The 24,332-nt window shown below is 49.3% G+C and overlaps 8 protein-coding genes across 8 annotated transcripts; 3 read left to right on the top strand and 5 right to left on the bottom strand.

Annotated features, from left to right (window-relative positions):
- Positions 1 to 1,407: 1,407 nt before the first annotated feature.
- LAJ45_05641 (uncharacterized protein) lies at positions 1,408 to 2,412 on the top strand (the record flags this gene model as incomplete). The annotated part of the gene is made up of 2 exons (XM_046115211.1): positions 1,408 to 1,727; positions 1,809 to 2,412. 2 exons carry the CDS (start codon positions 1,408 to 1,410, stop codon positions 2,410 to 2,412), a joined length of 924 nt encoding a protein of 307 aa, XP_045971733.1.
- A 2,295-nt stretch (positions 2,413 to 4,707) lies between these two features.
- On the bottom strand, positions 4,708 to 7,130 carry LAJ45_05640 (uncharacterized protein; the record flags this gene model as incomplete). Its single annotated transcript, XM_046115210.1, has 3 exons — positions 4,708 to 4,777; positions 4,836 to 5,086; positions 5,151 to 7,130. 3 exons carry the CDS (start codon positions 7,128 to 7,130, stop codon positions 4,708 to 4,710), a joined length of 2,301 nt encoding a protein of 766 aa, XP_045971732.1.
- Positions 7,131 to 11,160: 4,030 nt separating this feature from the next.
- On the bottom strand, positions 11,161 to 12,730 carry LAJ45_05639 (uncharacterized protein; the record flags this gene model as incomplete). Its single annotated transcript, XM_046115209.1, has 5 exons — positions 11,161 to 11,218; positions 11,281 to 11,820; positions 11,883 to 12,157; positions 12,215 to 12,253; positions 12,329 to 12,730. 5 exons carry the CDS (start codon positions 12,728 to 12,730, stop codon positions 11,161 to 11,163), a joined length of 1,314 nt encoding a protein of 437 aa, XP_045971731.1.
- Positions 12,731 to 13,870: 1,140 nt separating this feature from the next.
- On the top strand, positions 13,871 to 14,202 carry LAJ45_05638 (uncharacterized protein; the record flags this gene model as incomplete). The annotated part of the gene is made up of 3 exons (XM_046115208.1): positions 13,871 to 13,938; positions 13,988 to 14,041; positions 14,103 to 14,202. The coding sequence occupies 3 exons, from the start codon at positions 13,871 to 13,873 to the stop codon at positions 14,200 to 14,202; spliced, it is 222 nt and encodes a 73-aa protein (XP_045971730.1).
- Positions 14,203 to 15,784: 1,582 nt separating this feature from the next.
- On the top strand, positions 15,785 to 16,900 carry LAJ45_05637 (uncharacterized protein; the record flags this gene model as incomplete). The annotated part of the gene is made up of 2 exons (XM_046115207.1): positions 15,785 to 15,946; positions 16,007 to 16,900. The coding sequence occupies 2 exons, from the start codon at positions 15,785 to 15,787 to the stop codon at positions 16,898 to 16,900; spliced, it is 1,056 nt and encodes a 351-aa protein (XP_045971729.1).
- A 1,221-nt stretch (positions 16,901 to 18,121) lies between these two features.
- On the bottom strand, positions 18,122 to 19,975 carry LAJ45_05636 (uncharacterized protein; the record flags this gene model as incomplete). The annotated part of the gene is made up of 4 exons (XM_046115206.1): positions 18,122 to 18,213; positions 18,267 to 18,381; positions 18,444 to 19,459; positions 19,528 to 19,975. 4 exons carry the CDS (start codon positions 19,973 to 19,975, stop codon positions 18,122 to 18,124), a joined length of 1,671 nt encoding a protein of 556 aa, XP_045971728.1.
- Positions 19,976 to 20,792: 817 nt separating this feature from the next.
- On the bottom strand, positions 20,793 to 21,761 carry LAJ45_05635 (uncharacterized protein; the record flags this gene model as incomplete). The annotated part of the gene is made up of 3 exons (XM_046115205.1): positions 20,793 to 20,852; positions 20,936 to 21,451; positions 21,549 to 21,761. 3 exons carry the CDS (start codon positions 21,759 to 21,761, stop codon positions 20,793 to 20,795), a joined length of 789 nt encoding a protein of 262 aa, XP_045971727.1.
- Positions 21,762 to 22,673: 912 nt separating this feature from the next.
- Positions 22,674 to 23,456, bottom strand: LAJ45_05634 (uncharacterized protein; the record flags this gene model as incomplete). Its single annotated transcript, XM_046115204.1, has 1 exon — positions 22,674 to 23,456. The coding sequence occupies one exon, from the start codon at positions 23,454 to 23,456 to the stop codon at positions 22,674 to 22,676; it is 783 nt and encodes a 260-aa protein (XP_045971726.1).
- Between the last annotated feature and the right edge of the window lie 876 nt (positions 23,457 to 24,332).

The following is a 24,332-nucleotide window of genomic DNA, read 5'->3' as shown; positions in this document are numbered from 1 at the left end:
ATCGCGTGCACTGAGTTGATTCTCCAGGCACAATTGAATTGAATCATGTGTGTATCTACAGCCTTCTGTCTGACTTCTTCTACTCCAAGACCCACCCAGCCAGCCATTGAAAAAACCAAACACCCTGGTAGGTACATTGTAGATACATGCATGTAGGTAAAGTACCTACACTACAACGTTACAACCACCACAACCACAATTAACCCCCCCCCCCAAAAGGGAATTTATGACTCTACCGCCCCCATTTTTGCCAGCCAGCAGGAAGGGAAGGGCCGAGTCATGAAGGTTCTCCTACATACTCGTCTCGCTAGTTGCACATGACGGGCTGCAGGGATGCACCCTGCTTTTGCTGGGGGGAGATCGGATGGTGGTGGGTGTACGGGATTATGTAAGCGGGACCGGAGGGAAGGGAAGGGAAGGGAAGGTTTGAAGAACGGGTTTTAGGTTCCATGTACAGGGTAGATCAGATCAGGTTTGGAAAGCCTGGTTTTGGGTAGAGTAGATGAAGGCGCGCACAAAGGGGAAGGGGGCGGGGGGGGGACAAGACAATTGATGCAGGATGGATGTCATGTTGCTAGATGTTCAGGTTTTTTTTTTTATCCGCTGGGCCCTGACTGACTGTGATCTTCATGAGAGAAGATGGTGGTGGTGGGTGGGTGTCACGTAGAGTAGAGTGTGTACCGTACCGGGCCTGCATGATCTGCTCTGCTACATATCGCAGGATCGGCGGGCGCGGCGGGGCTTGGGATTCTACATACGATACGCGTAGCAAGAGGTCCACACACAATACAACAAAGCGTGTGAGGATTTGGGGGGCAGGCAGTTGAAATGCAACAAGCAAATCCATCCCGGGGGGGGGGGGGGCAAGGATGCGTGCAGAACACGAGCAGGAAAAGCAAAGAGAGCAGTGTGGGCTGCATTTATAAGAACCGTGGGGTATCTAGAAGAAGAAGAAAAAGTGCTGCTGAAGAGAGAGTAGCAAATCGATAATAGTAAAGAAAAAAGCACGTTATCGCCCCGTCTCGCCTTACACACTTTCACATCTAGGCTTTTCCGTGCTTTAACTCCGCGTGTTTTTTCCTGGGCACGGACGGCTAGGGTAGCTACTACATACGGTGTATTACCATTAGCTGCATACTTTCTATTTACCTCCCCCTCCCCCTCCCCCTCCCCTCCTCCTCCCACTCTTCTTCTTCTTTACCCCCACTCTCACATCTTCTTCTTCCTCTTCTTCTGTTTTTATTCTCCTCCTCCTCCTCCTGATCTCTCTCTCTCTCTCTCCATCTCTCGTTACTGCACCCGCCCCTCTCCTCCAATTCCGTTGTCACTCGCTCCAGCTCGCTACGACCAAACCCACTGCAAACAAAGCAAAAGGCTGACTCACCCCTCCCCCACCACAACGCAAAAATGACCACCTCCGACACTCCCACGTCCGCGTCTACGCCCTCGCCCACGCCCTCCCCGGCAATTGGCAGCGGCGACATGAGCAACTACAGCTTCCCCGCCGCACGGCTCCAACGCACGCTCACCGACCCCTCAAAGACCCCGCTGGTGGTCGTGGCATGCGGCTCCTTCTCCCCAATCACACACATGCACTTGCGCATGTTCGAGATGGCCGTTGACCATGTCCGCCAGAACATGAGCGACGTCTATGAGGTCGTCGGCGGGTACATGAGCCCCGTCAGCGACTACTACAACAAAGCCGGTCTTGCCAGCGCCGCGCACCGGTACGACCCTCCTCCTCCTCCTCCTCCTCCGCAACCCTATAGTAATTCATAGCATCTAATTAACCCCTCCCTTTCTTACAGTGTCCGGATGTGCGAGCTAGCATGCGAACAGACCTCCGACTGGCTCATGGTGGACCCCTGGGAAGCCATGCAATCCAGCTACCAGCCCACCGCAAAGGTCCTCGACCACATCAACCACGAGATCAACACCGTCCTCGGCGGCATCCGCACCTCCCCCACCAGCGACGAGCACCGCCCCGCGCGCGTCATGCTCCTCGGCGGCTCGGACCTGCTGCAGACCATGTCGCAGCCCGGCGTCTGGTCAAAGGAGGACCTCGACCACATCCTCGGCCTCTACGGCATCTTTGTGATTGAGCGCAGCGGCTCGGCCGTGTCGGACGCGCTGGACCCGCTGCGCGAGTGGGGCGACGAGCGCGGCCGCGATTGGGTCGGAAATATCCATATCGTCAGACAGCTCATTGCGAATGACATCTCGAGTACGAGGATCAGGCAGTTTTTGAGATGGGGAATGAGTGTCCATTATCTGCTCCCGAATGTGGTCATTGAGTACCTGAGGGAGCATGGCCTGTACAGGGAGGAGGCGCCGAAGGAGAAGGAGAAGGGCAAGGAGCGGGCGGATTCGTCGTCAGCTGCTGCCGCCGCCGCGGCGACGTCATCGTCGTGACCGCGTGGTATGAGCTTTCTGACGGGCAGGGGGGGCCGGGTGAATGTTTTGCCGGCGGTGGGGGTTAATGGGCCTGGGTGGTGTTTTTGTGTTTTTGCCGTTTCCTGGGCTCCCTAAGAAATCTTCAATCTTCCGGCTTGACAAGCTTGGCCGGCTGGTTGGATAATTGGTCGCCATCAATAATCTCCCCTACCTACCTTACCTACTTTCCTCAGGATACGTCTTCTCCCTGCTCGGTGTCTGTCCTCAATTCGGATCAAAAGGGCCTACCTGACCTACCTACCTACCTCGAAAGAAAGACCGTCTACAGTACCCGCCCGCCTGTACAGCAGGGACTAAAAAAAAGAAAAATCACGATTGGAGTTTTCTATCTTTTTTTCTCTTATTTCCTTAATTCCTTTTGTTATACTTTTTTCTTTGCGTAATAATCAACGGAGTTCTTTTGTTTTTTTTATTACACGATTTTGACGTCTTTTTTTTTTCAATTTCTTTTTTTTTATTGGCTACAGAATGTGTTTGGCTCATTATTATATCCTCGGGATGAGGTCTCCTATTTTTTTCATGTTTCTTCATGTAGACCGTGGGTTTCACCCCAACCCCCACCCCAACCACCGCCCCTTGGCTGGCTGGCTGGCTGGCTGGCTGGCTGGCTAGCTACCTACCTCCATAGCTCTAGCTGGTACCGAATATACCCCCGGCCCCAAGGGCATAGAAGGGGTGGGGAAATATATAGATACGTGTGTGCAATGGCATCTAGAGGCATCTAGATACCACCCCCCCCCCCCCCCTTCCAACCAACCAAGCAAAACCCGTTCCCGTTCCATGCAGTTCTCATACCATAGAGTACGTAGAGTAGCTGTGCTGTTGCAAATGGATGTCTCACATGCTGCGTCCGGACCGGAACGGTGCGGGCCGGCAAGGGAGGGAGGGAGGGGGGGGGGGGGCCGCGCGATTCCTCGGCCCGAAATTGGCCCGCTGGTGAATGGGGAGGGGGTGTGGGTGATAAGCTTTCTCTGCGTGCATAGGGGGAGGGGGTGCGTAGGGGTGGGGTGATTAGAATATGGGGTACATATGGAGAAGTGGGGGGGGGGGGGTTGGGTTGCGAGTTCTGGTGGTGGTACAGATATCTGGGATATCTGCGATGGATGGATAGAACGGGATGGGTTGGGTTTGGTGGGTTGGGGTTTAAGCATGGAGTGTCACTCGGTTTTGTGGTGTGGTGTGGTGTGAACTACATGTAGGTTAGGTGCATGTAACCATAACCTGTATCTGGGTGCAGGTACCTACAGTAGGTGAGGTGTTGTGTTGTGTTGTGGGCTTCTGAATGCCTGGAGTTTGGGGATAACTGGGCTGAGGAGAGGTGGGGGTTGGTTGTTTGAGTGTTGGGTGTACTCTATCTTGCAAGTGCTAGACACGTAGTTGTGTTTGACATGTAATTGGCGTTTAGAATGTGTTTACAATAATAATATGAAGGACTACAAACACCCTCCTCCATTGTCATGGCGGACTTGAGATTTTCTATCCCAAACACCGAAGCACTGGACATAGCCGGCTGGATAGAAATAGAGATGTAGATGCACACACACTCTTCCCGCTTACGCAAACCCGCTCCCAAAAACAACCCCCCCCCGCCAAGATCGCTGTCCACAAAAACACATCCCCAATACGTCATCAAGAATCACTTTTCCTTCCGATCGACCCGGGATTTCCCGGGGAGGTTTCAGAACAAAAACATAGCGAGTGATATTTCATGAACCATACCGCCAAGATACAAGTAAGAAAGCCGAGAAAAGAAAAAAAAAATCCATACCTTACTTAGTTTACATCAAACGTCGCATGTATACTTTAAACATCGCTTTTTTTGAGTTATAGTTGAGTTAGTTTCTAGTAGTTAATTACCAACCTGCTGTCCGCCCCCTCCGGTCTTTGCCTACACATACAACCCCCCCTCATCTTCACCATCCTCCTACTCTTCTTCTTCGCCTACCGATCCGGATTCGGGTTCTCGATCTCGGTTTTTTTTTTGTCCCCATAGCTCTACGTGCTTGGTAATAAAAAGGATGAAAAGAAAGAAAGAAACGAACGAAATAGAGATAAGGCCCACAGAAGTTCCAGTCAAGAGAGAAAAATAAGAAAGAAGGAATGGAAAAAAAAGGAAGACAAGAATAAAACCTCCAGAATCGAAATGATCGGAAAAAAAATACATGGGTAAAGTAAAAAGGTAAAAAGAAATAGAGGGGATAATAGTTAGGAAATACATAACATGCCACCGCCACCGCCACCGCCATAAAAGCCTCATTCATTAAGCCCTCCACTGGCTGCTACTTTTGATGCAGCCTTACTAATTCTTGCATCAACTCTCTCTCTGCGCGCCCAATGTTAGAAAACAATCCTAGTTTAGAACACAGAACGCGCCAACATACCTATGTCCTCGATTCTTCAAATGCATGAGAAAGTTTTCTACTGTCTTATCTGGTCCGGGGGTGTACAGTTTGCCTGGGCAATCGTGACATCTAATCCTGGGCATCCATCTAAATTTGACACCTGCGCCAGCCTGTGTGACCTGCTGGTCGGCTACATCATACGCAGTTTGTCGCATCATCCCTTCAAAATTATCCTGGCTGTATTGCTTTTGAAGTACAGCAAGTGCCTGAGTGAGCCATTCAGGAACGGGCTAGGTATATAATTGTCAGTGTTTATCTTCTAAATGAGATTGAATGTGGGCAGGTGGGATTTACATCGGGGTTTGATGCGTCTGGGCGAGCCGGTGTGGCAGGGGTGGTCGCGGCGGCGGGTGTTGCCGGCGCAGCTGGAGAGGGAGAGGGCGCTGCGGGTGTCGCAGGGCTTGCAGCTGGTCGAGCGGCAGAAGCATTTGCTGGGGTAGCAGGCGGCATCATCGCTGCAGCAGGTGCCGGGGTTTGCTGCTGCTGCTGGGTAATCGGTTGACGAGCTTGTTGCTGCTGGAAAGCGGCATTGGCAGCAGCGGCTTGTTGTGCGGCCTTCACTTTATCCCGGCGTTCATTTTCTACGATTAGCTTCGCAAGCTTATCTTTGTTGATCTTGAGCTTTATAAGTGCACTATCAAGATGCATAGGGACTCCCGGCCGACGAGTCATGGTTGGGTAATGGTGGGTATGGACTAGAGAGAGAGGAGTATGATGGTCTCGGTGGAATCCGGAGACTTCTGGGGTTGCCGAGCGCCCAATTGAAGACCGGAGTGCGTTTTGCGCAGCAATACGCTGACGTTTGGTCATATTGGCATACCCGGGGATTGCCTTCTCTGGGGGAGTCTCTTCCGCATCACTTTCCGAAGAATCGTCGTCGGATTCGCCATCCTTGACTACCTTGGAGGTCATGCTCCTCTTTAGTTCCGAAATTTCTTGTACCGCACCTGGCAAAACACTCGAAACAATTTGGGACCTATGTGTTTTTGGTACTTCTCGGAGATCGGGAAGCTGAGGCCCACCGCGACGGTTGACACGACGTTTCCGTCGTTGCTCTCGGGACAGTGATTTTTCAGCACGGTCCATCTCGTTATCAGAAAGCTCGTACAGCATTGGTGTAAAGTGATTTGCGAGTACAGGTTGACGAAAGATGGATGGTAGAGGAGAGGTAAGCATTGCAGAACGAATGTCCTCATCTTCAATAGGGCGTCCATCAAACGGATGTCCGGTAATGAAAAGCGATTTAGTGAATAATTGAGCTTGCTCACGAATAGAGTGTGCCACAGCTGTTGTGAATTCGCCTGATAATGAAAGGTCACGGGTAAGAAGCTGGGCAAATTCCTCGGGGGAATTAAGGGGATTGTTGATATCCCACTCGAACTGATCCACAAGTGTGTGCTGTCCAATTGTGATGTTAAGCTTGATGAGTACCCTCATATCATCATTCTTGTATGCGGTGTATGGTAGATTTACATCTAGCGGGTCGTCCACAAAGAAGATGTGGGGATGGTAGTCCGTAACCTGATCCCGTATCGAATTCGACACCATGTGCACCAACTGCGGTGTTAATGGCAGATGAAAGTCTTCCACAAGCTGCTCCGCAAACAGTTCCAGCGGTACCGTCCGATCATGCATGTTCCATGTAAATGTATCGCGCAACTTAATTTTATCATAGTCAATGTCCAGCCTGATGGGGACTAATGCTTCAAGCAAGTCGGCTTGAGATTGTAGCTGCGTCCGTGTTAGCCTCAGCTCCCGCGCCTTCCTTGCGCCTGGCCTTTTCCGTTCACACGGGTACAAAATCCGCGCCTTGCCGTTGGTTGATCCGTTCCCATAGCCTTGATATCCGTAACCAAATATCGCACCGGGGTTGTGTACGCGCTCGCGTCGCAGGGACTGATAGTATTCTGCTTCGCGTCGTTTACTACGTATCAGGTCGTGTGACGCTTCTGTCTGCGAGATGAGCGCTGCTGCGTGAAGGTGATCGCGTGTTATGTATTGCTCAAGGTGCAAGGCTGTTGTGCTGGGACGCCTCTTGAGCGACTTGCCCTTCGCTTCTGATGAGGGGGAATCGCGATCATCTTTGACCGCCTTCCCCTTCCCCTTAGGCGCGTCGGAAGATGATTTAACTGTAGTTGGTGAGGATGGAAGGCTTGATGGTGATGAGTTTTGTGAAGGGAGGGAGGAGTCTTTCAGGGACGATGCAGGCAAAGGGGTTTTCTGGCGGATATCATGCTTAGGAGAACCAGGACCCGGAAGAGAAGTATCGGGCATGATGGAGGGGGAAAGAATCGAGGGAGGCCAAGGGGTTTAGGAGGGGTATATGCAAGCGGAGCTAGCAAGTGGGTGTGTGTGTGCGTTTGTGGTGTGTAATGGACCAATCTTGCGAGCTGGGGCGGTAATAGTAGCTGTAGGCCGTGTGAGTGCGTGTCAGTGAGTGAATGAGTGAGCGAGTGTGTATATTAAGGCGTATGTGTTTGGCGCGGCGAAAGTCTGTTCACCCACGTTTGAGGATGACTGGGGGCAATATTTGATGGGAGGGGGGTGTGATAGGGAATGAGTGTTGAACGACGAAGGAGAGAATGTGTGAGGGGGTATATGAAAACGACAGAAGGTATCGCAAATAAGGTTCGCCACTACAGTAAGGGGGCTCGGATGGAAAATCGCTGGGTATGAAGAACGGGTATGGATAAAATAGATACGACAGGGCAAGACAGAATCATGGAATACGCAAGAAAACCTAATACGTGTGAGGGAAAATCAGAGAAGGGGCTCGTAGTCCATGCAAGAGAAGCCTTGGAAGCAGCCGATGGAACGCGCCCAACCACACATCACAACTCTGAATAGCCAACGAGGCAAGTGAACACAGACAACCGGAACCAGGAAACGACAAACGAGAAGATCAACAGGAACAACCTCAAACTCAGCCAGAGATAATCCGGGGAGAATAAAAGCTTAGCTCGAACAGGGGGTGGAATCACAGGAAAAGTCCGGAGGAGGCTGAAATAACTATTGAGGTTTTTCCGGGACGAACGAAGGAATCGGGAATGCGACGCGTGCCGCTAAACTGATCGGAATCTGGATTGACACCCTACCTTTGACTCTTATTGCCTCTTGGGTGGCCCCTCTTTCCCCAGGTACCCAGGCCCAGGTACCGTGCAGTGATGGCGGCGGTGCTTGGTTCCTGCTTTCTTTCTTTCTTTCTTTTCTTTTTTTTTCGCTCCTCTATTTATCGTTTTTCGCCGACGGCCCACACCGCCTGCCTACCTGCAGCTTAGGAAGCCCGTGCTTGCTTAGATGAATGGTCGGGGGGAGGGGTTGAAAGTGCTTGTCTTTTGGGTTTCTTCGTTGAGCGTGTGTTCTGAAAAAAGGTGCTACATGCTACTGAAGTGCGGGGAATTTTGCACGTCAGAGTTATGGAAAGCGACAACACTTGAGTAGGATAGGTTTGAAGCGTTGTTATTCATTGACCGGAGATCTGTTAATCTCGCCACTTGCTAAAAAAAGCTATCTTTCCTCTTTAGAAGGGTCTACGAACAACCGTCATCAGTGCTGAGATTCAATTTGCAAGGTGGGACATACATGTACTTACGGAACGGACAGATCAATTATGGGTCAGCTTGGCTGTCACGTGGCGACCTTGTTGGCGTTGTTGTGGAAATTTTTTGATATAGTTAGTATTGCCCCTGGAAGGGTGGGATTTTTTCAGACCTCATATCCTAATGATCGTACCATATGAATTGAGATTTCTGATAACTATCGGGATGTGTTTCAGTCCTTGGTGGATGTGGGTTTGTGAATGATGGTAAAGAGGTTGGATCAGGATGTGCTTATGTCCGTGGGAACTGCCCCACCTGTGAGCGTTTTCGAACTCTGTGGACCTTCGAAGCCCCAAACCTGCATTAAGTAGGTATAGGGGTGATATCGTAACTCTAATATAATGCCCATACAAAAATAGGTCCAGGGCCCAGTAAAATAACGGGAAAGAGAACACCCCATGGACCCATATGCTACACAAAAGTGTCAGTGTGCTTCAGAGTAAGCTGTAATCCGGTGTTTCAATACGTGCTATATGTTACAAACGGAATCCTCAAAAAATGAATTGGTGTATCATACTGAAGATTGTTGCAAAAATGCCAGAGAACCACGGTATTTACCGGAACGATACTGGCAATATTAATAAAGATTAGTCTGGCCTCGACGAGTTTTCTTATAGCCTTAGTAGTTTGGCGCCGAAAAAGAAAAAATCTTTTGATAATTGAAAATTGTCCATAGTCAACTGAACCAAAACATTGTGATATGCCTATGGAGATGAGCTTCTAAAACATGAAGGAAAGGATATAGAGGGAGTGCAGTATTCATGGTGGGAAAAAAAGGGGTTATTGAGAGGGTAAAGACCTATCACCTACGTAGTTGTTGGTTCATGTCATGACATCGTTGATCATGAAGTCTAAAATAGGAAGCGTGTTTTCGTTTTAAGCTAAGGGTACTGTAGCTAGCGAGCGCTCCTAAATTTACTTTTCAGCGTCGTTCCCCCATCCTCGCTCCCACTCCATTCTCAGCTCGAGAAACGCAAAAACGACCTTTCTTATCCCACACAACGTGTGTTGAGCTCTCTTAATGGATAAATACATGTATGTGCTCACTTGCCGTAAAGGCACACCCGATCGAAACTCCTAAACCTTAGTAAAGCGAGTGGTGCTGTTCGAGACACCATAAACTGTAAATATGCTCTCTGATAATAGTGTAGAATCATACTTTGGCCCGCTGTGCAGGCCTTCGAGATATCGACGCTTTTCAGGTTCTCCACCCAGTCACCTACCACATACCTTATGCTTTAGACCTTGATTACGATCAAATGTACTTCAAGTGTATCTTGCCTCTAGTAATTTATCAGCCATGAGCATACCTGAATTTAAAATTGTAGTCTACCATCGATTTAAAGCTCGTAGGATGATTATGTGGGGACTTTGGAAGTCTCCACCAATACTTTACTCCCAAACCCTAACGGATAACCATTGCCCATTCAGTTTATCATTTACAAGGCCGCCTCACAACCTGGAGGCTGATCACAGTTCCAATCAAAAATCACCGCGGACAAAGTCGATAATCTACATACATCTAACCTAATCGAGCTTCCCTGGCCTAACTTGTGCTATTGTCAATCTTGGTCTAGGAAATCTTTCTACACAGAAGCTGGAAACGGTTTAAAGAGACATAAGTTGATCGAGGTAGGACAAAAGGGAAGCGGCGGATTGTGGTGTTATGAAAGGAGGGAAGTACATTTTTCTCTATCTAGGATGTTCTGGGGTCCTACCAGTTGATAAAAGAAAACAGCTGAGCTAGTGTTCATTCAAGCCATCGTGGTTGGATAAGCTCAAGTTTTAGTCATCCTCTCAATACTTGAGTAAGAATTTGTTTGAGTTTAGAGCCGCGACGAGTGGCCTAGATCTGTCTTTTTTCAGGCTAAGTCGCCGTGGGCTTTGAGGGTCAGGGCCCTCAATAGTCAGACTGGAGCAATCTGAGCCGGGCTTGATTTTCTGGACTAAGTCTGGGGATAACCTTAACGGACCATCCCAGTCTTTATACCTACAGAAGGCTATTAAAGTGGAAATTGGCGTACGTACCCCAGGATAGTGAATGACAGGCATTCAATAGTAGGTGTTGAGAATTAGGTGCAACATTGATTTCCGCAAGCTGACTTGGGTAACACAGGCGGAGTCGACCTACTTTCCTTCTTCCCCCGAACCCTGGAGTATTCGAGTCTGAAACTTCCTGTAGAAGTGTACAAGAATTCTTTACGTGGATAACTGCATGCAGTTACCGTTTAAACAGGGGCACCCAATCTTGGAGCACCGGAATATCCAGTTGCCTTCACCAGTTACTACAACACTATGTGGCGACCGTATATAATATCTTCATAGGCTTGGAAGCCATACAGCCATACATCATATCAATAAGGAAAGCATATATCATGATATCAATAATATTGTTATGATAACCCGAGTGAGACATTATGATACAGTTTCAGCAACTGCTTTTAGGGCTGAAGATTCTTTCACTAAAGAAATCCAAGCCCAATATTGCTCACTTCTCTTTCGGAAATGACTTTTCACAATCAATGGACAAACCGAAGCCCTTAAATAAAACAAAGTAAAGTCGATAGTAGTATAACTACAGTTAAGTAATTCTAGAAGGAGCCTGCCTTCAATCCCAAGCTTGGGATCAGAAATAAAAAATGCTAAAACTCCTGCTGGCTAAATAATCAAAAGCTAACCAAAGAAAGACCATCGCTGCGCTGTCACTAGTGCTCGCTGCCAGCTTCGAGTTCTGGTGGGTTTGGATAGTACCAAGTAGTCACCCTAAAAGATCCTGTCAGCCCATCTACCTCACCATCCGAGGCTTTCTGGGAAGGGTAACTTACGAAATCATGAGGTAAAAAATACAACATAACGCTCCCTCCAGATAATTACTCTTCCCGTCTTTGATAAAGTTACCCACCACCAACACCGAAAACACCAATACTACAACCATAAAAACCTCAAAATTTAGATCCATCGGCCTTCCCGCAATCCAACCAATAATGATGACAATTGGCGCCACAAACAGTGCCGTCTGTATAGTGCTGCCTAGGATATGGGATAGTGCGAAATCCATCGCATTATCCCAGGCCTCGTCAACGGCGCTGAGATGCTCTGCAGCCTTTTCGACGAGGGGTACGAGGATGAGACCCATGAACGCATCGCTGACGTGACGGTTGCTTACGATCCAATGGATTTGCTCAACCATGAAGATAGAGTGGAGGCAGACGAGGGTCAGAGAAAAGATAACGAAAAGCAGAGACTCGGTGATGGTGAGTTTAGCACGGTTTACATTATCGCGTCGGTCCTTGTTGGCCTGATCTGCATGGTAGAGGTCGCGGTCGAATAGATGGTGGTGTGTGTGGAGTTGGAAGAAAAGGTATCTGAGAATCAAATTAGTATCATGCTAAAAATTCAAGAGCAGGAAGAGATGGCTATATCGTACAGAGCGTAAGCAACGACTAACAAAATTGACATGTATCTCGAAACACTCAAGATCCTATCTGTCAGGTCCACGGCTGTTGTCCTATTCAGTCCACTAAGGCCTTCATAGAATGCTGCTGGCAGCGTCAATGCCGCAACAGATAGCAGTAATAGCCCTCCTCCAGTCTCTGCAAGCACATCTCCAAACTCTTGCGCCTTTGTCCTGATCCCACCAATGACAAAACAGAGTCCCGTACACAACAACAGATTTGCTAGCATAGACCCAAGAAGTGCAGCCTGGATCACCTTGTATTGGTCTTTGAACAACAATAGTATGCACAGGATTATCTCAACCACTGATGCAACCGTCACTTGTAGTACTACTCCCAAGACCTATCACCAGTTGATCAATACAATTAGTCCAACTCGTAACCAATTGCAACCACACCAAAGCTAAGAATGTCTCACCCTTGGAATCTTTCGTGCCAACCCCGCACTCGAAAACGCCAATAGGTTTGCCGTGGGAACCATGGCAACATAATTCGTTACAAATACCCACAAATGCCACTCCGGCCTCACGAAATGAAGAGCGATTCCAATAGGGACAAAGGGCCATAAAACATTCGTGCATGCCCCGAGGAAACAACCACTTTTCGCAGCAATAGCCAGGGCCTGGATCGGGTGGAATCCACGACGTTTCGTGCGCTCGAGCCCTGGGTCGGGGATGGCGGCGACGTGCTCTTTGGACCTTGGGGCCCGCCGGGAAGAGGAACCAGGGAGGTCTCCGTACTCGCCCATCTGCGACGGCATTGGGTCTGGATAGGAGTTACCGGGGTGGTTCTGAGACTGGTGATGGGAGTAGTTTGACATATTGGGGGGAAATGGAGGGGGAAGGAGTTGATATTCCGACTAACTGAAGAAGAAGGACTTCACAGAAAGTTGAGGAGGAAAAGGTCCAGATAGACGTCAGTTTATAAGGGCTTGGCCCACCAGCTACCATGGAAGGTACCGAAGCAAACAACAGAGAAAGACGTGTCCCAGTACTGGATATGGGTCCTAGCTTCCGTCATGGCAGTAGCTTGTTTTACACTCCTTTCCCCATACAGCACACCCACCCATGCTGCTGCGAATCTTTTGCGCATGTTTGAGATACGACGGGGCAGTAAAGACTTGAAAACCGCACCCTACGTAGGAAGGATTTACTGGTTGTCTTACTTTCTTTTCTCACCCGGAATGATGGCAGTATTGGGATTGGAGTGACTTTTCCATGCTTGTTCCTTGGATCAGTGAGAAGTCCTGTTGTTGTCGCGCCTGGAGCGCAGTGACTTGGCACTTTATGAGGTCATCGGGGTCATGTCACGCTTGCATATTGCGTGACAATGCATATTAGTATGCACGAGGAAGCTTCACTGCTAAGAAACCCCTGGGATAGGATCAAGAAGGGGGGGTCTCCATGGTTTGTGAAAACGGGTATCGAGGTTTCTGACAGGTGCCAAGTTTTTGCCATGTTTTTTTTCTGGGCGTGGAATCCTAGCGCGAGTGATAGTTCGTGCTTGGAACTTAAAGGTCACTTACTAAGGGCCCGTTCGGACAACCCAATAATCTATCCAACATTCGGAACTCCTGATTATCCCAATAACCCGCCAAGAAAACAATCACCTTCGGAGATAATTATTCCCACACAACACAGATATCCTGAGAGCTAACGTTATCCGGACATGTAGATTATCCACTTATTATGAGTATTATGATTATCTTTTCCGCTACCTGATAATCCAGTCTGTCCAATAATCCGAAGAAATAATCTAAGGTTGTCCGAACGGGCCCTAAGTCGTTCAGGAGGTGAATACAAACACTAGGTGTTGACGGACAGGGATTCTAAGTATGGTGAGACATAGACAAGCTTTAGAACCGATTCCTTTCTAATGGCCCTTATTCGCTAAAATCCCCTCTCCGCTAGTGTCCGTCTTCATGACCACCCCGTGAACGACTGTATTGAAATCTTTGGCGATGTGGATGTTGATCGCTTTCTTCGCAGATCGGCACTCATTCTCGTCGAGCGGTTCTCCAATAAAAATGTGAGACCCGAAATATAAATGCGAATGCAGACGAATCTGAGGAAACTAGAGTCTCTAGACACAGCCCAATTGATATATCTGCAGATACATTTATCCCAACTATGTCTCACCTTTTGTGACCTTCAGGACTCTCTATTTTCGATGCTTATTTTTCTGTGCTACAGCCTACAGGAACCTTTAAAACAGCTCATCCATTTGAGACAGCCATGCGCACGCGTGGCCATTTCTAAGCCCCGCCCAGAACATTGGAATAGTCACATTTAACGAATCAACAAGTGAGTAATTATTATTATCGGGTGGGCAAATACACTTACAAGAGAGTAGGTATACGCAATCCCATTGAGGGATTACTAACTGCCACCATGCCAATGGCTGTGCTCGTCAATAAGAACTGGACATAATAAGTTCATTTATTGTACTCTACCAGCTCCCTTACGTAAATAAGCTGAGAAGGGTTGAAAATCAGAAAAAAGGCTGTGGGGTGTCCTAGGAATAAAAAAAAAATATCTATACAACGCTAGCTAAGCTTTAGCCTTGCCTGGGGCTTTCTCCGAATCTTCAGGTGCGTTTTTTCGTTTCCAGTGTTTGAGCACCTTTCTGCATTATGCGCGCAACTAGCAGTGCCTCAAGATAAGGAAGACGTACGAGCAGGGATCCTTAGTTTCCAGCGATTCCTATTTGTTCACCAGAAGCCCCATGCTCGCCTACGCCCACTAAGAATATTGGGTTTAGACCTTAGTCTGTAGCATCCCTGTAGCCTAGTTCTATATATTTGGACAACATAATATTGAACTTATGAATACAGGTAACTATTTCATGAAAGGTGCATACAAGTATCTTTACTCTATAGCTAGTCTCATAATAATACTAGGCTCAATTAATTTTCACGCACACGTAGCGTGATTTTTTAAACCTTAAAATAATAGCCTCCAAGTGAAAGATTACCTGATAAGATAATTTCAAGAGAATCATACTGTGAGTGAGAAAATCTCCTAGGCCTAGTACCTATTATGTAGCCTGCTGCATGTAAAGCACGGTTACCTGAACTTACCTCTCTCTCTCTCTCTTTGTCTAACAGGCTGATCATTTTACGTAGAATCCACAGAGAGAGACGCCAGAGAAAATCCCGACTCAGAGATGATGGCGCCAGACGAAGGGTTATATAACGTGCCCTGCCCATGCTCCATCATTCACATACAGTACAGTTCCTAGTATTACTTGAATTGTGCTAAATGGCTAATCCGCAACCGGTCTATTGTCGATCAAACAATTCTTTATTACACCACATGCGGAACCGATAGTACTCATGGCCTGTAAACATTAAACTTCAAACTTCAAATAGACGCGCTGAGTATTCTGTACACAACCTTGAGGGTACATAGTTGGCCGGAGGCTATGATGGGAATTGCGGCTTTGAATACACTTGGTTCAAGTCCTAAGACTATCCAGTGTAGCTTCCTTCACACGAGATTGGTGGAAAGATGAATACCCAATCCAGCGTCTAATCAAGATGCCTATAACGCATGTTAGAAGTCTGGGCAGCTGAGGTCGGCTCCCCGCGGTTCACTATATAATCTTTTGGAGGCCTGAGACATTATTAAAACCCTGTTTTATAGATAGGCGGCGGCGGGGGCGTCCAATTATGTAGAAACCTAGACATCCACTCGCAAGTTCGATCCGCCTATCAATCAAGTATACCTGCTCATCTGTTCCGCCGAATGCGGATTTCCGCGGCCCAAAAGACGGTATCAAATCTTGTATTTAAGCACACATCGCCCCACAAACCCTTCCCATCGTCGTCAGTACCGCACTCAAGCCTATATAGCTATCTATCCCAATTAACAAAATGTTCAATCAATTCCTCCGTCAATGGGGGATCCTCCCGTCCACAAACTTCAACATCCACACCTGCCCCTCCCTCAGCGGCAAAACCGCCGTCATCACCGGCGGTAGCGACGGCATCGGCGCCGACATCGTCAAGCACCTTCTCCTCAACGACATTGCGCAAGTCCTCGTCCTCGCCCGCAACGAATCAAAGTTCCAAAACAGCCTCACAAACGTGTGGCAGCCCGCCGCCCCGGACCGCACTGACCGCGTGCGCTTCATCGCCTGCGACACCGCCGACCTCGCCGCAATCGACCGCATTGGAAAGGAGATCCTCTCAACACTCACCCGCCTCGACTTCCTCTTCCTCAACGCGGCGAGGTCGTTTGACCCGGACTACCGCCTCTCGTACGGCGTCGAGATCACGTTCGCCACAAACCACATGGGCCATTTCCACCTCACGCAGTTGCTCACGCCGCTTCTGGTCGCCTCCGCACCCTCGCGTGTGGTTGTGACGTCATCCTCACTCCACATGGTCGTCGCCAGCAAGTTCGGCTTCGACGAGCTTGTGTCGCCGACGCCGCCCACGTCGCGGGGCCCCGCGTGGGACAGCTGGTACCGCTATGGGCGCAGCAAGCTCGCGAATATATTGTTCACGCGGGCGCTGGCGCAGCATCTGCCGGAGGGGGTGGTGCCGAACTCGTTTTTCCCGGGAAGTGTGCCGACGGAGGCGAGCGCAGGGTGGAAGTATCTGATCGGGGAGTTTGGCGGCAGTATGGTGACGGTGCTGCTGAAGCTGATGGGGCAGACGCTGGAGCAGGGGGCGGCAACGGCGATGTATTTGGCCGTAGGGGATGCGGAGGAAGTCGGGAGGGGGAATTATTTTGTGCCCGTGGCGGTGAAGGAGGAGACTAGTTTGTTGGCGGCAGATAAGGAATGGGCGGAGGAGCTGTGGATGTGGAGTGCGGAGACGGTGGAGAGGGCCTTGAGCAGCGAGGACAAGGGTGAGGGTAAGGATTTGGACGGGGGTGCTAGTGTGAATATTCCAAGCGAGCTGGGTAAGGATATGAACGGGAGCGCGAGTGTGAACGTTCCAAATGAGCTGTTGGCACATCCTGTGTGTCTTCCCCCTGCGTAGGTCGGACGGTCTGTACTTTTTTTCTTCTTTTTTCCTTTGTTCTCTGCTGGGTTTTGGTTTTTGGTTTTTGTTAGTTTTGTTAATACGCGCAGTTTATTTTTGGGAGGGAGGTCGCACTCAAGTCTGGCTATTGGGCTCTGAAACATGCCCATCTATGTGTAATATATCTAATTCTTATCTTTGTAGTTCTGAGAGTTGGCTACTCCCTAAAAACACCCCAACGCATCCCAAGAGTGATGCTACAGCTAGTATTAGTTGAGTGGCATGGAAAAACTTGAAGAATAACTTACAGTCAGACTTCTTAACCTGTTTTCTTTTGTATTATCTCAGAGATTCAAAGGATAGACTCTCCATCGACCCTCTAGCTCTTGCATCATCATTTATCACTCGCTGGAAGTAGGATGTTGGATTATTGTTGTTGTGATAGAGCAAGAGACGATGAAGTGACGCAATTGACCAGGAAGCTCGCAGTGCATCTGTCTCCCTATAGTCGCTTCAGGAAAAAGTGTTGATGTGTTTAGACACGGTTTCATCACTACATGTACTTGAAAAGCCAAGCCTAAACGGGATTAGTTATTGTGCGTATCCGAGTGATATTCTATGAACCATCATTCACATGCTTGCAGAACAATCAACGGCCCCCATTACAACTTACCGTTTGATCCTTTTTATCTGGAGAGTGAGAGATCAGATGTATCTAGTATCAACCTGGACCGCTTCCAGCCACCGCGGGTCTTCGCCCACCCTCTCGCCGGTCGGTCGGCGGGCCGCGCGGTAGCACCAAAGCAGCTCAGGCCGCCGCCAGTTTTTTCTTTGGAGCAGACCGAGGATTTCGTCTCCCAAGAGACGAAGTTGCTCGAAAAGAAGAGGTCTTGGGAATTCATGGGGCGGTAGCTATACGGAATTAAGCACTTGTGGTTCGCTGAGGTTAGTAGAGGGACGCCTGAGTCCCGTGTCCATTGCTTACGGACAGCTTGCTTTCCATCTAGGACGGCCTGACTGTAAAGAAATGACATCGAAAAACGACTGTCGTCCTGTCACTACCTGTATAGTAGTAAAACCCACACGCAGTCTAAAGCTTCAGGTCAAAAGCGAGTGATATCTCATGATTACAAAGCCGCCGACACAAAATTGAATATAACTTCTCTTATTTATTTATTGCAGCGAATCCACTAGCTATAAAAAACAATGTACGCGAGATCCTAACCAACCGCTGACAACCTAAAGGTCGTTGATCAGTTTGTACATGTCTTCCACCTCCTTGACCGTGGTGGTTAGGTTCTCATTGCCAGTTTCCGTGACGAGGATGTTATCTGGAGTTATGGATTAGTAGGTAATACCAATTAGGGAGCGGTTTAAAGCAAACCTTCGATACGAACACCGCCGACGTCCCAGTACCTATCTAGAACAGCTTTATCGATGTACTTGGAGTGCTTGGGATCTTCCAGGAAGGGGTTGATAATAAATTCACAGAAGTAGATCTACCGCGCCTAAATTAGCACTCAAAACCCTACGCTTCAGATATCACCAAGCCAATACTCACTCCCGGCTCAACCGTAATGACCTCCCCAACCCTCAACGGGCCCCTCTTCCTCAGATAACAAAACATCTTATCCTCATCATCATAGTTCGGATGCCCGCCCGTATCGTGCGTATCCATCCCCAACATATGCCCCAGCCCATGTGGCAAAAACGCGCAACTCGTCCTACTCTCCAGAATCTCGTCGACACTCCCATCCTTCAGGATCCCCAGCGCCAGCAAGCCTTCGATCGCAATCTTGTGCGCAAGGATATGGATATCATCCCACCTCGTGCCCGCCTCCGTCGCCTCGATCGTCTCCTTCTGCATCTTCAGCACCAGATCATAGATCTGCTGCGACTCCTGCGTGAACTCCCCACTGATCGGGAACGTCCGCGTCACGTCAGACGCATAGTTATTATACTCCGCGCCCGCATCCAGAAGCAAGTTCAGCTTCCCCGCCATTGTAGCATTATTCTTCACATAGTGCAGCGTCGCCGCTGAGCGCCCCGACGCAAAGATACCATGGTACGCCTGCTTCGGCGCGCCGCCCGCAATACAGCGCTCCGTAAAGACAGCCTCGAGCTCGCGCTCGTTCACAGAGCTCTTTACCAGGTTCATCGCGCGATGGTGTGCAGTCGCCGTGATCTCGTTTGCGCGGCGGATCAGCGCCACCTCGTAGGCATCTTTGATTGCGCGGCATTCCTCGATTGCGGTTTTGAGGCTGCCACTGGTGTCGATGCTGGCTGTGATCTGCTCTGGGAGCTTGGGGGAGAGCTGGCACGCGATGCCGAAGATGGGGTGTGAGTTGGCTAGGAGATCATTGTGCAGGTCCGGGGTGGTGTGCCGGACCTCATCGACGTCGTAGAGGGACTTTGCTTCAGAGATTGAGACGGGGAGGCCGGACCAAAGGACGGATGACGGGGAGATGGGAGGGATGTAGAGGGTTAGGGTCTGGCTGGAGACATTGTAGGTCAAGTACGAATCCGGGAGGTCGCATCCGGAGAGGTAGTAAAAGTATCTACGCTGGCGGAAGGGAGCTGTTCGATCCCATTTAATTAACTGCCTGTACCAATCTATCTCGCCACACCCCATCGTGGTAACTCACCCTCACTATCACAATCCTCCAGCAGCATCTCCTTTGCACTCTCCAGATACAGCAGACCCTCTTTGAGGCCCATGAACTCCGCAACCCGCTTTGCATGTGCCTTTGCTGGGTACTTTCCCTGCAGCACGATGTCTGTCTGGGGGTCCATCTTTATTGCCAACATCTTTATGATGGTCTTCTTTCGGCGCCAGTGGAACGACTTGTATGCTAGTGCTGCGTTCAGCTTTACTTTGACCTTGCGGTTGGGCGGGGTCGATGAGAATAATCGGTGAAGACGATGATGATGATGCTGATGATGCTGATACGGGGAAGCGGCAGCAGCAGCAGAGGAAGAGAGAAAAGAGGGAGCTCTCAGGCACGTGAGTATGGCGGGGTTGGGGGAGGTAGGGGTGCGCAGGAGAAGAAGGCCCGTGGATACCCGCGTATATATTAGACCAGTGAGCCTCATATTGCAGTGGGGATGGGTGACCTGCCAGAAGTATCACGCTCAAGTCAAATCAGATGGGTCACCTGGGTAACGATTATCTGCCTAGCTGCCTGCTAGCCTAGTTGCCTGCCTAATCTGCCTACCTACCTGGTACGAAGCTACATGAAAATCAGTACGGTGATGTGATGTTAATTTTCGTGATGGTGGTGGTTGTGAGGACGCTGCTTGAGCTACCCGGTCCGCTATCAGTTCTAGCATGGCTCACTACATGTAATTCTCTAGGTGTGGAGATGTTTGGAATCCTTCCAACCCTGCATAAACAGAGCATACCGGCCCGGGTTTCAATACGCAGGGCACTCGTTATGGAAGCTTCGACTTTTGCCCATCTCCAAACATTCTCATCAACGGCACTTTTCTTTTCTTTTTCTGACAGATGCGGCGCTAGTCTACTGTGGGGTAATCCGAATTCGGTGGGGAAATACTCAATTCGAGCCGGCGTAGGTCTAGGGCATGAGAGAGAGAAACAACCATTATTACGCCAACATATGAAAACAAGCTACATACGCGGGGAAAGAGGATAAACAAAGCTAGCAGTACGTTTTTCCCCTCCGGCCCCGCGCACAAAAGAAAACAAATCGGTATCAACATTGAGCGAGGGAAGGAAAGCAAGAATTAACAACGGCCAACCAATCCTCCCATCTCCTCCTCCTCCTCCTCCTCCTCCTTCTTCTTCTTCTCCTCAATGCCGTGCAAGCCCTGCAACAGCTGTATACGCAAAACAGTTCTAATCAATAAAACAAATTCGTAAAAAGCTACACAAAAGCGAACATAGATACGCCTAATCCTTCCACCTGTTGAGGAACTTCTGCATATCATCAGGCTGTGGCGCCGGTGAAGCCTAAAGCCCAACACAAAAATCCCATTAGTCTATGATCCTCCAACCCCCACTCCTCACCGCCAAACAACAAGAAGATCACATACCGAATTGACCAAACTCGTAACCTTGTAATCCCACGCCTGCGTAATGGTAGTCTGCACATTTGGCGCAGGGCCCGCCTTCTTATACACTGTATATGCACTCGTCGGGTACTGCATCCTCGGGCCCGTAGCCGTGATGCTCTTCCCTGGCTGCGTCTGCATCGGCGCATATCTCGTGGGCCCCGTCTGCATCGCATACGGCACATTCATCAAGCTGTTCGCCGCCGCCGTTCCGCTGGCCGCGGCAGCAGCATCTGCAACGGTGTCTGTCGACGCAGGGGGGTCATCATCGCCGACCTTTTGGGCAGCGAGCTGAGCTGCGGTGAAGGTGCCTGTCATGTCGGACATCGAGAACCGCGGCGTGTAGTTGGTTGTCATACCGCCAGTCTTAGCGACGGACTGCATCTTGATGAAGTAGATGTTGTCGCCATCCTCACCATATGTTGGGTCAATGGTTAGTTTTGCGGATGTAGCTTCGGCGAAAATGGAGCCGACGACACCGATCGTGTGGTCGCAGAACTATCGCATTCTATCGTTAACAAATTTTTCTTTCTCTCGCATACAATGTGTATACATAGACATTGAGGAGCAGGAGGAATGGAATGGGGAAACATACGGGGTCCTTGTTGCTTCCAACGCACAGCCACATGGTGTAAGTGCTAAAATCGGACAAACTGGGGCCATCACCTGAGTCCTCCCACTCAACAGTCACCGTGACTCCAGGCTTCCATTTGGTGCTCCGAGTCGGGCTCTTGAACTTAACGTCCGCGGAGACTAGCGAAGCCAGGAGAGAGAACGCGAGCGAAGTGAGGGAAAGGGAGGTGCGCATTGCTAAGGATTATCGACAAAACAAAAAAAGGGATTGAGGTCAAGATAGAGTTCGTACAACTCTACTAAACTACTGTCCGTCGTCGAAAATGTATGTACTTCGACTAAGAGAACGTTCGTGGGAGTGCACAGCTGGTTTGGTTGTTGCTGGCTGCCAAGAAAGGGGCTAGCTGTGACAGCCACCAGTGGGTGCGTGGCATGGGCCCTTTCGAGTTTCTCCTGTTGATCTCCAAGAGAAGGTTCCAGATAAGGGACGCAACCAGACCAGAGAAGGCAGAGAAAGATAAAAAAAGACTGGCAAAAGGAAAGATGCCCGAGACGAACTCTGGACTCAACACACGCATTAAGAGACTCCTCGGTTTTCTGTAAGACTGTAACTTTCCTGTTTCTGCGTGTGGATGCGGTTCGGTTGACTAGCTGCATACCGTATCACTCGCAAATGTGCGCAGCAGCATGAGGCAAGGAGATGAGGATGTCCAAGAGAGATAACGTTCTGGTCCACCATCCAGGATAACAGACTCTCTATCTTTATCTTAGTGCTTCTTTGCCGAAACCATAAGATGTGCTTCTGTCGTGACAGGATAGATAGCCGGGTCAGGATAAAACATGTAGTAATATCCCGAAATGTCTAGGAAGCATGTGTGAGACTTCTTCAGCTACCTACTGCATTAGTTTCGCTGCTTGCAGCGTTGGGAAAAAAGCTTGGACACAGGTCATCACAGAAAACATGTTCATTAAAATATTAAATACTAATCAAATATAGCTACGGAAGAAAAAAAGCCTCTACAGATGCCTACATACAGCTCATCGCAACCCCACGCAAGCCACCACCAAATGCCATATCGTATACACTGCCTCATTACCTATAATTCATGCAATCACCCCATCTAATGCAATGTTCAAAAGCCTCTATCTATTCCACAAGCTTCCTTCTATTCCCTCTTCTTCTAGTCCTATCCCCACCCACCCCTCCATCCGTCCCATGGATCCAATCCAGCAACTTAAACGTACCAAAGTTAACCACCACCTTCTCATGATGCCAATCATGCCTCCTAGCCAGCCCCTCCATACTCCAAATAGCATAGCCCGAGTGTACCGAACAGCTCTCGAGCGCCACCATCGCACAGAACGCCCAGAAGCTCAAGATATGGCAATCCCTGAGCACTAACATCCGAGGCAGATGCAGCGGCAGCAAATTCGACACCACAAACTCCGCTGGATGCGCATATTGCGCTGCGAGCGCTATCGGCGCTGTGAAAGCATGGTGCTTGCGGTGAATGTAGGCGTAGAACTTGCGTGTGTGGAGAAGACGGTGGGCGTAGAAGAAAATGATCTCGCAGACTATGACGGATAAGAGGACATCGGATGCGAACCTTTTGAAAGTGGGGAGCTGCCTGGATATTGGTGATGGAGGGAATAGCGTGATAAGTGCTGCGTGCACGAGGACGCCAATTGCTTGGTTCTTGAGTACTATCGCTATGCAGTGTTTTGTCTCAGTGGCCGTTGGTGGGGGCTGCGTAGGCTGTATCTTGTGCGCAGCTGAAAAGGCTGGGAATATCCACTCAAGGGACAGGTACAAGAGACTCGGAACCCAGAAGTAGAATATTTGTACTATGAGAGCTCCCGTGAGTTCTAATAACAGAGAGCTGTGGGAGGTGACGACATCAGACCATATCCTAGATAGCTGCGGAGCCATTGAATTCATATGAAGATATGAAAAACATGTCTTGCTCGCGCTCCCGCGGTCTTTGTATTTGAACACCTACATTCAGGTAAGTGACGAAATCGCTACAAACACGGGTAGCGGTATTCATCCAACAATCTTGGATATAATTGACGTCAGTCCCTAAATTAAGTAAGTATTCCACGGGACATGGGTTAGGGTTATTCTGATTAGTAAGTTCAAAGATAGCCTAGCGCACGTGCTTGTCACAAAGCTTAATTCTGCTTGGCACGCTACTTGTTGAGCCTCTCACCGTTTTGAGCGATATCAACAACAAACATTTCCACATGCCATTTCAAAAATGCTCCTCGCGCACTCCTTCGAGAAATAACTGCCGGTTCCTGACCAGACGGGTAGGGAGGACACGATTAGTATTGTGGCCCCAGAGTTAGGTCCAGGAAACACGGGTTTAGCGCCCATACGATACCGTTACAGGGGACATATCGATCGATCTATCATCGAGCGATCGATAGATTTCCCATGTGAGTGAGAGAAAAAAACAACTCTCAAAAACAAGTCCCAGCCAGTAAGCTTCTCTTTAGAAGACAGAGCTGCAACCCGAGAACTCCGGACAGTTGATCCGGTCCGGAACCACACGGGCTTAGATAGGGGAATTGGTGAAGAGGGCTGAGCTTGAAGACACAGGATAGGAGGATTAATTCAAAGTGGGGAGGAGGGGGGCGTAGATAAAAAGAGCTTGGTCCAAGAACCTGGCTCATTGCCGGTCCGGAAAAATGCCCTGCCTGCCACCTGGCCTGGCAGGTAGGTTGGTAAACAATGTCAAAACTTTATCTCCACGTCTAGAATATAGTGGGAGGAGTCGTTGTACCTACATGTACATGCCTTATG

The sequence above is a fragment of the Morchella importuna genome, assembly GCF_003444635.1.
Source record: "Morchella importuna strain M04M26 chromosome Unknown Morimp01GS015, whole genome shotgun sequence".
Lineage (NCBI taxonomy): Eukaryota > Fungi > Ascomycota > Pezizomycetes > Pezizales > Morchellaceae > Morchella > Morchella importuna.
Note: the sequence above shows the minus strand (reverse complement) of the source record. Positions and strands in the feature narration are given on the sequence as shown.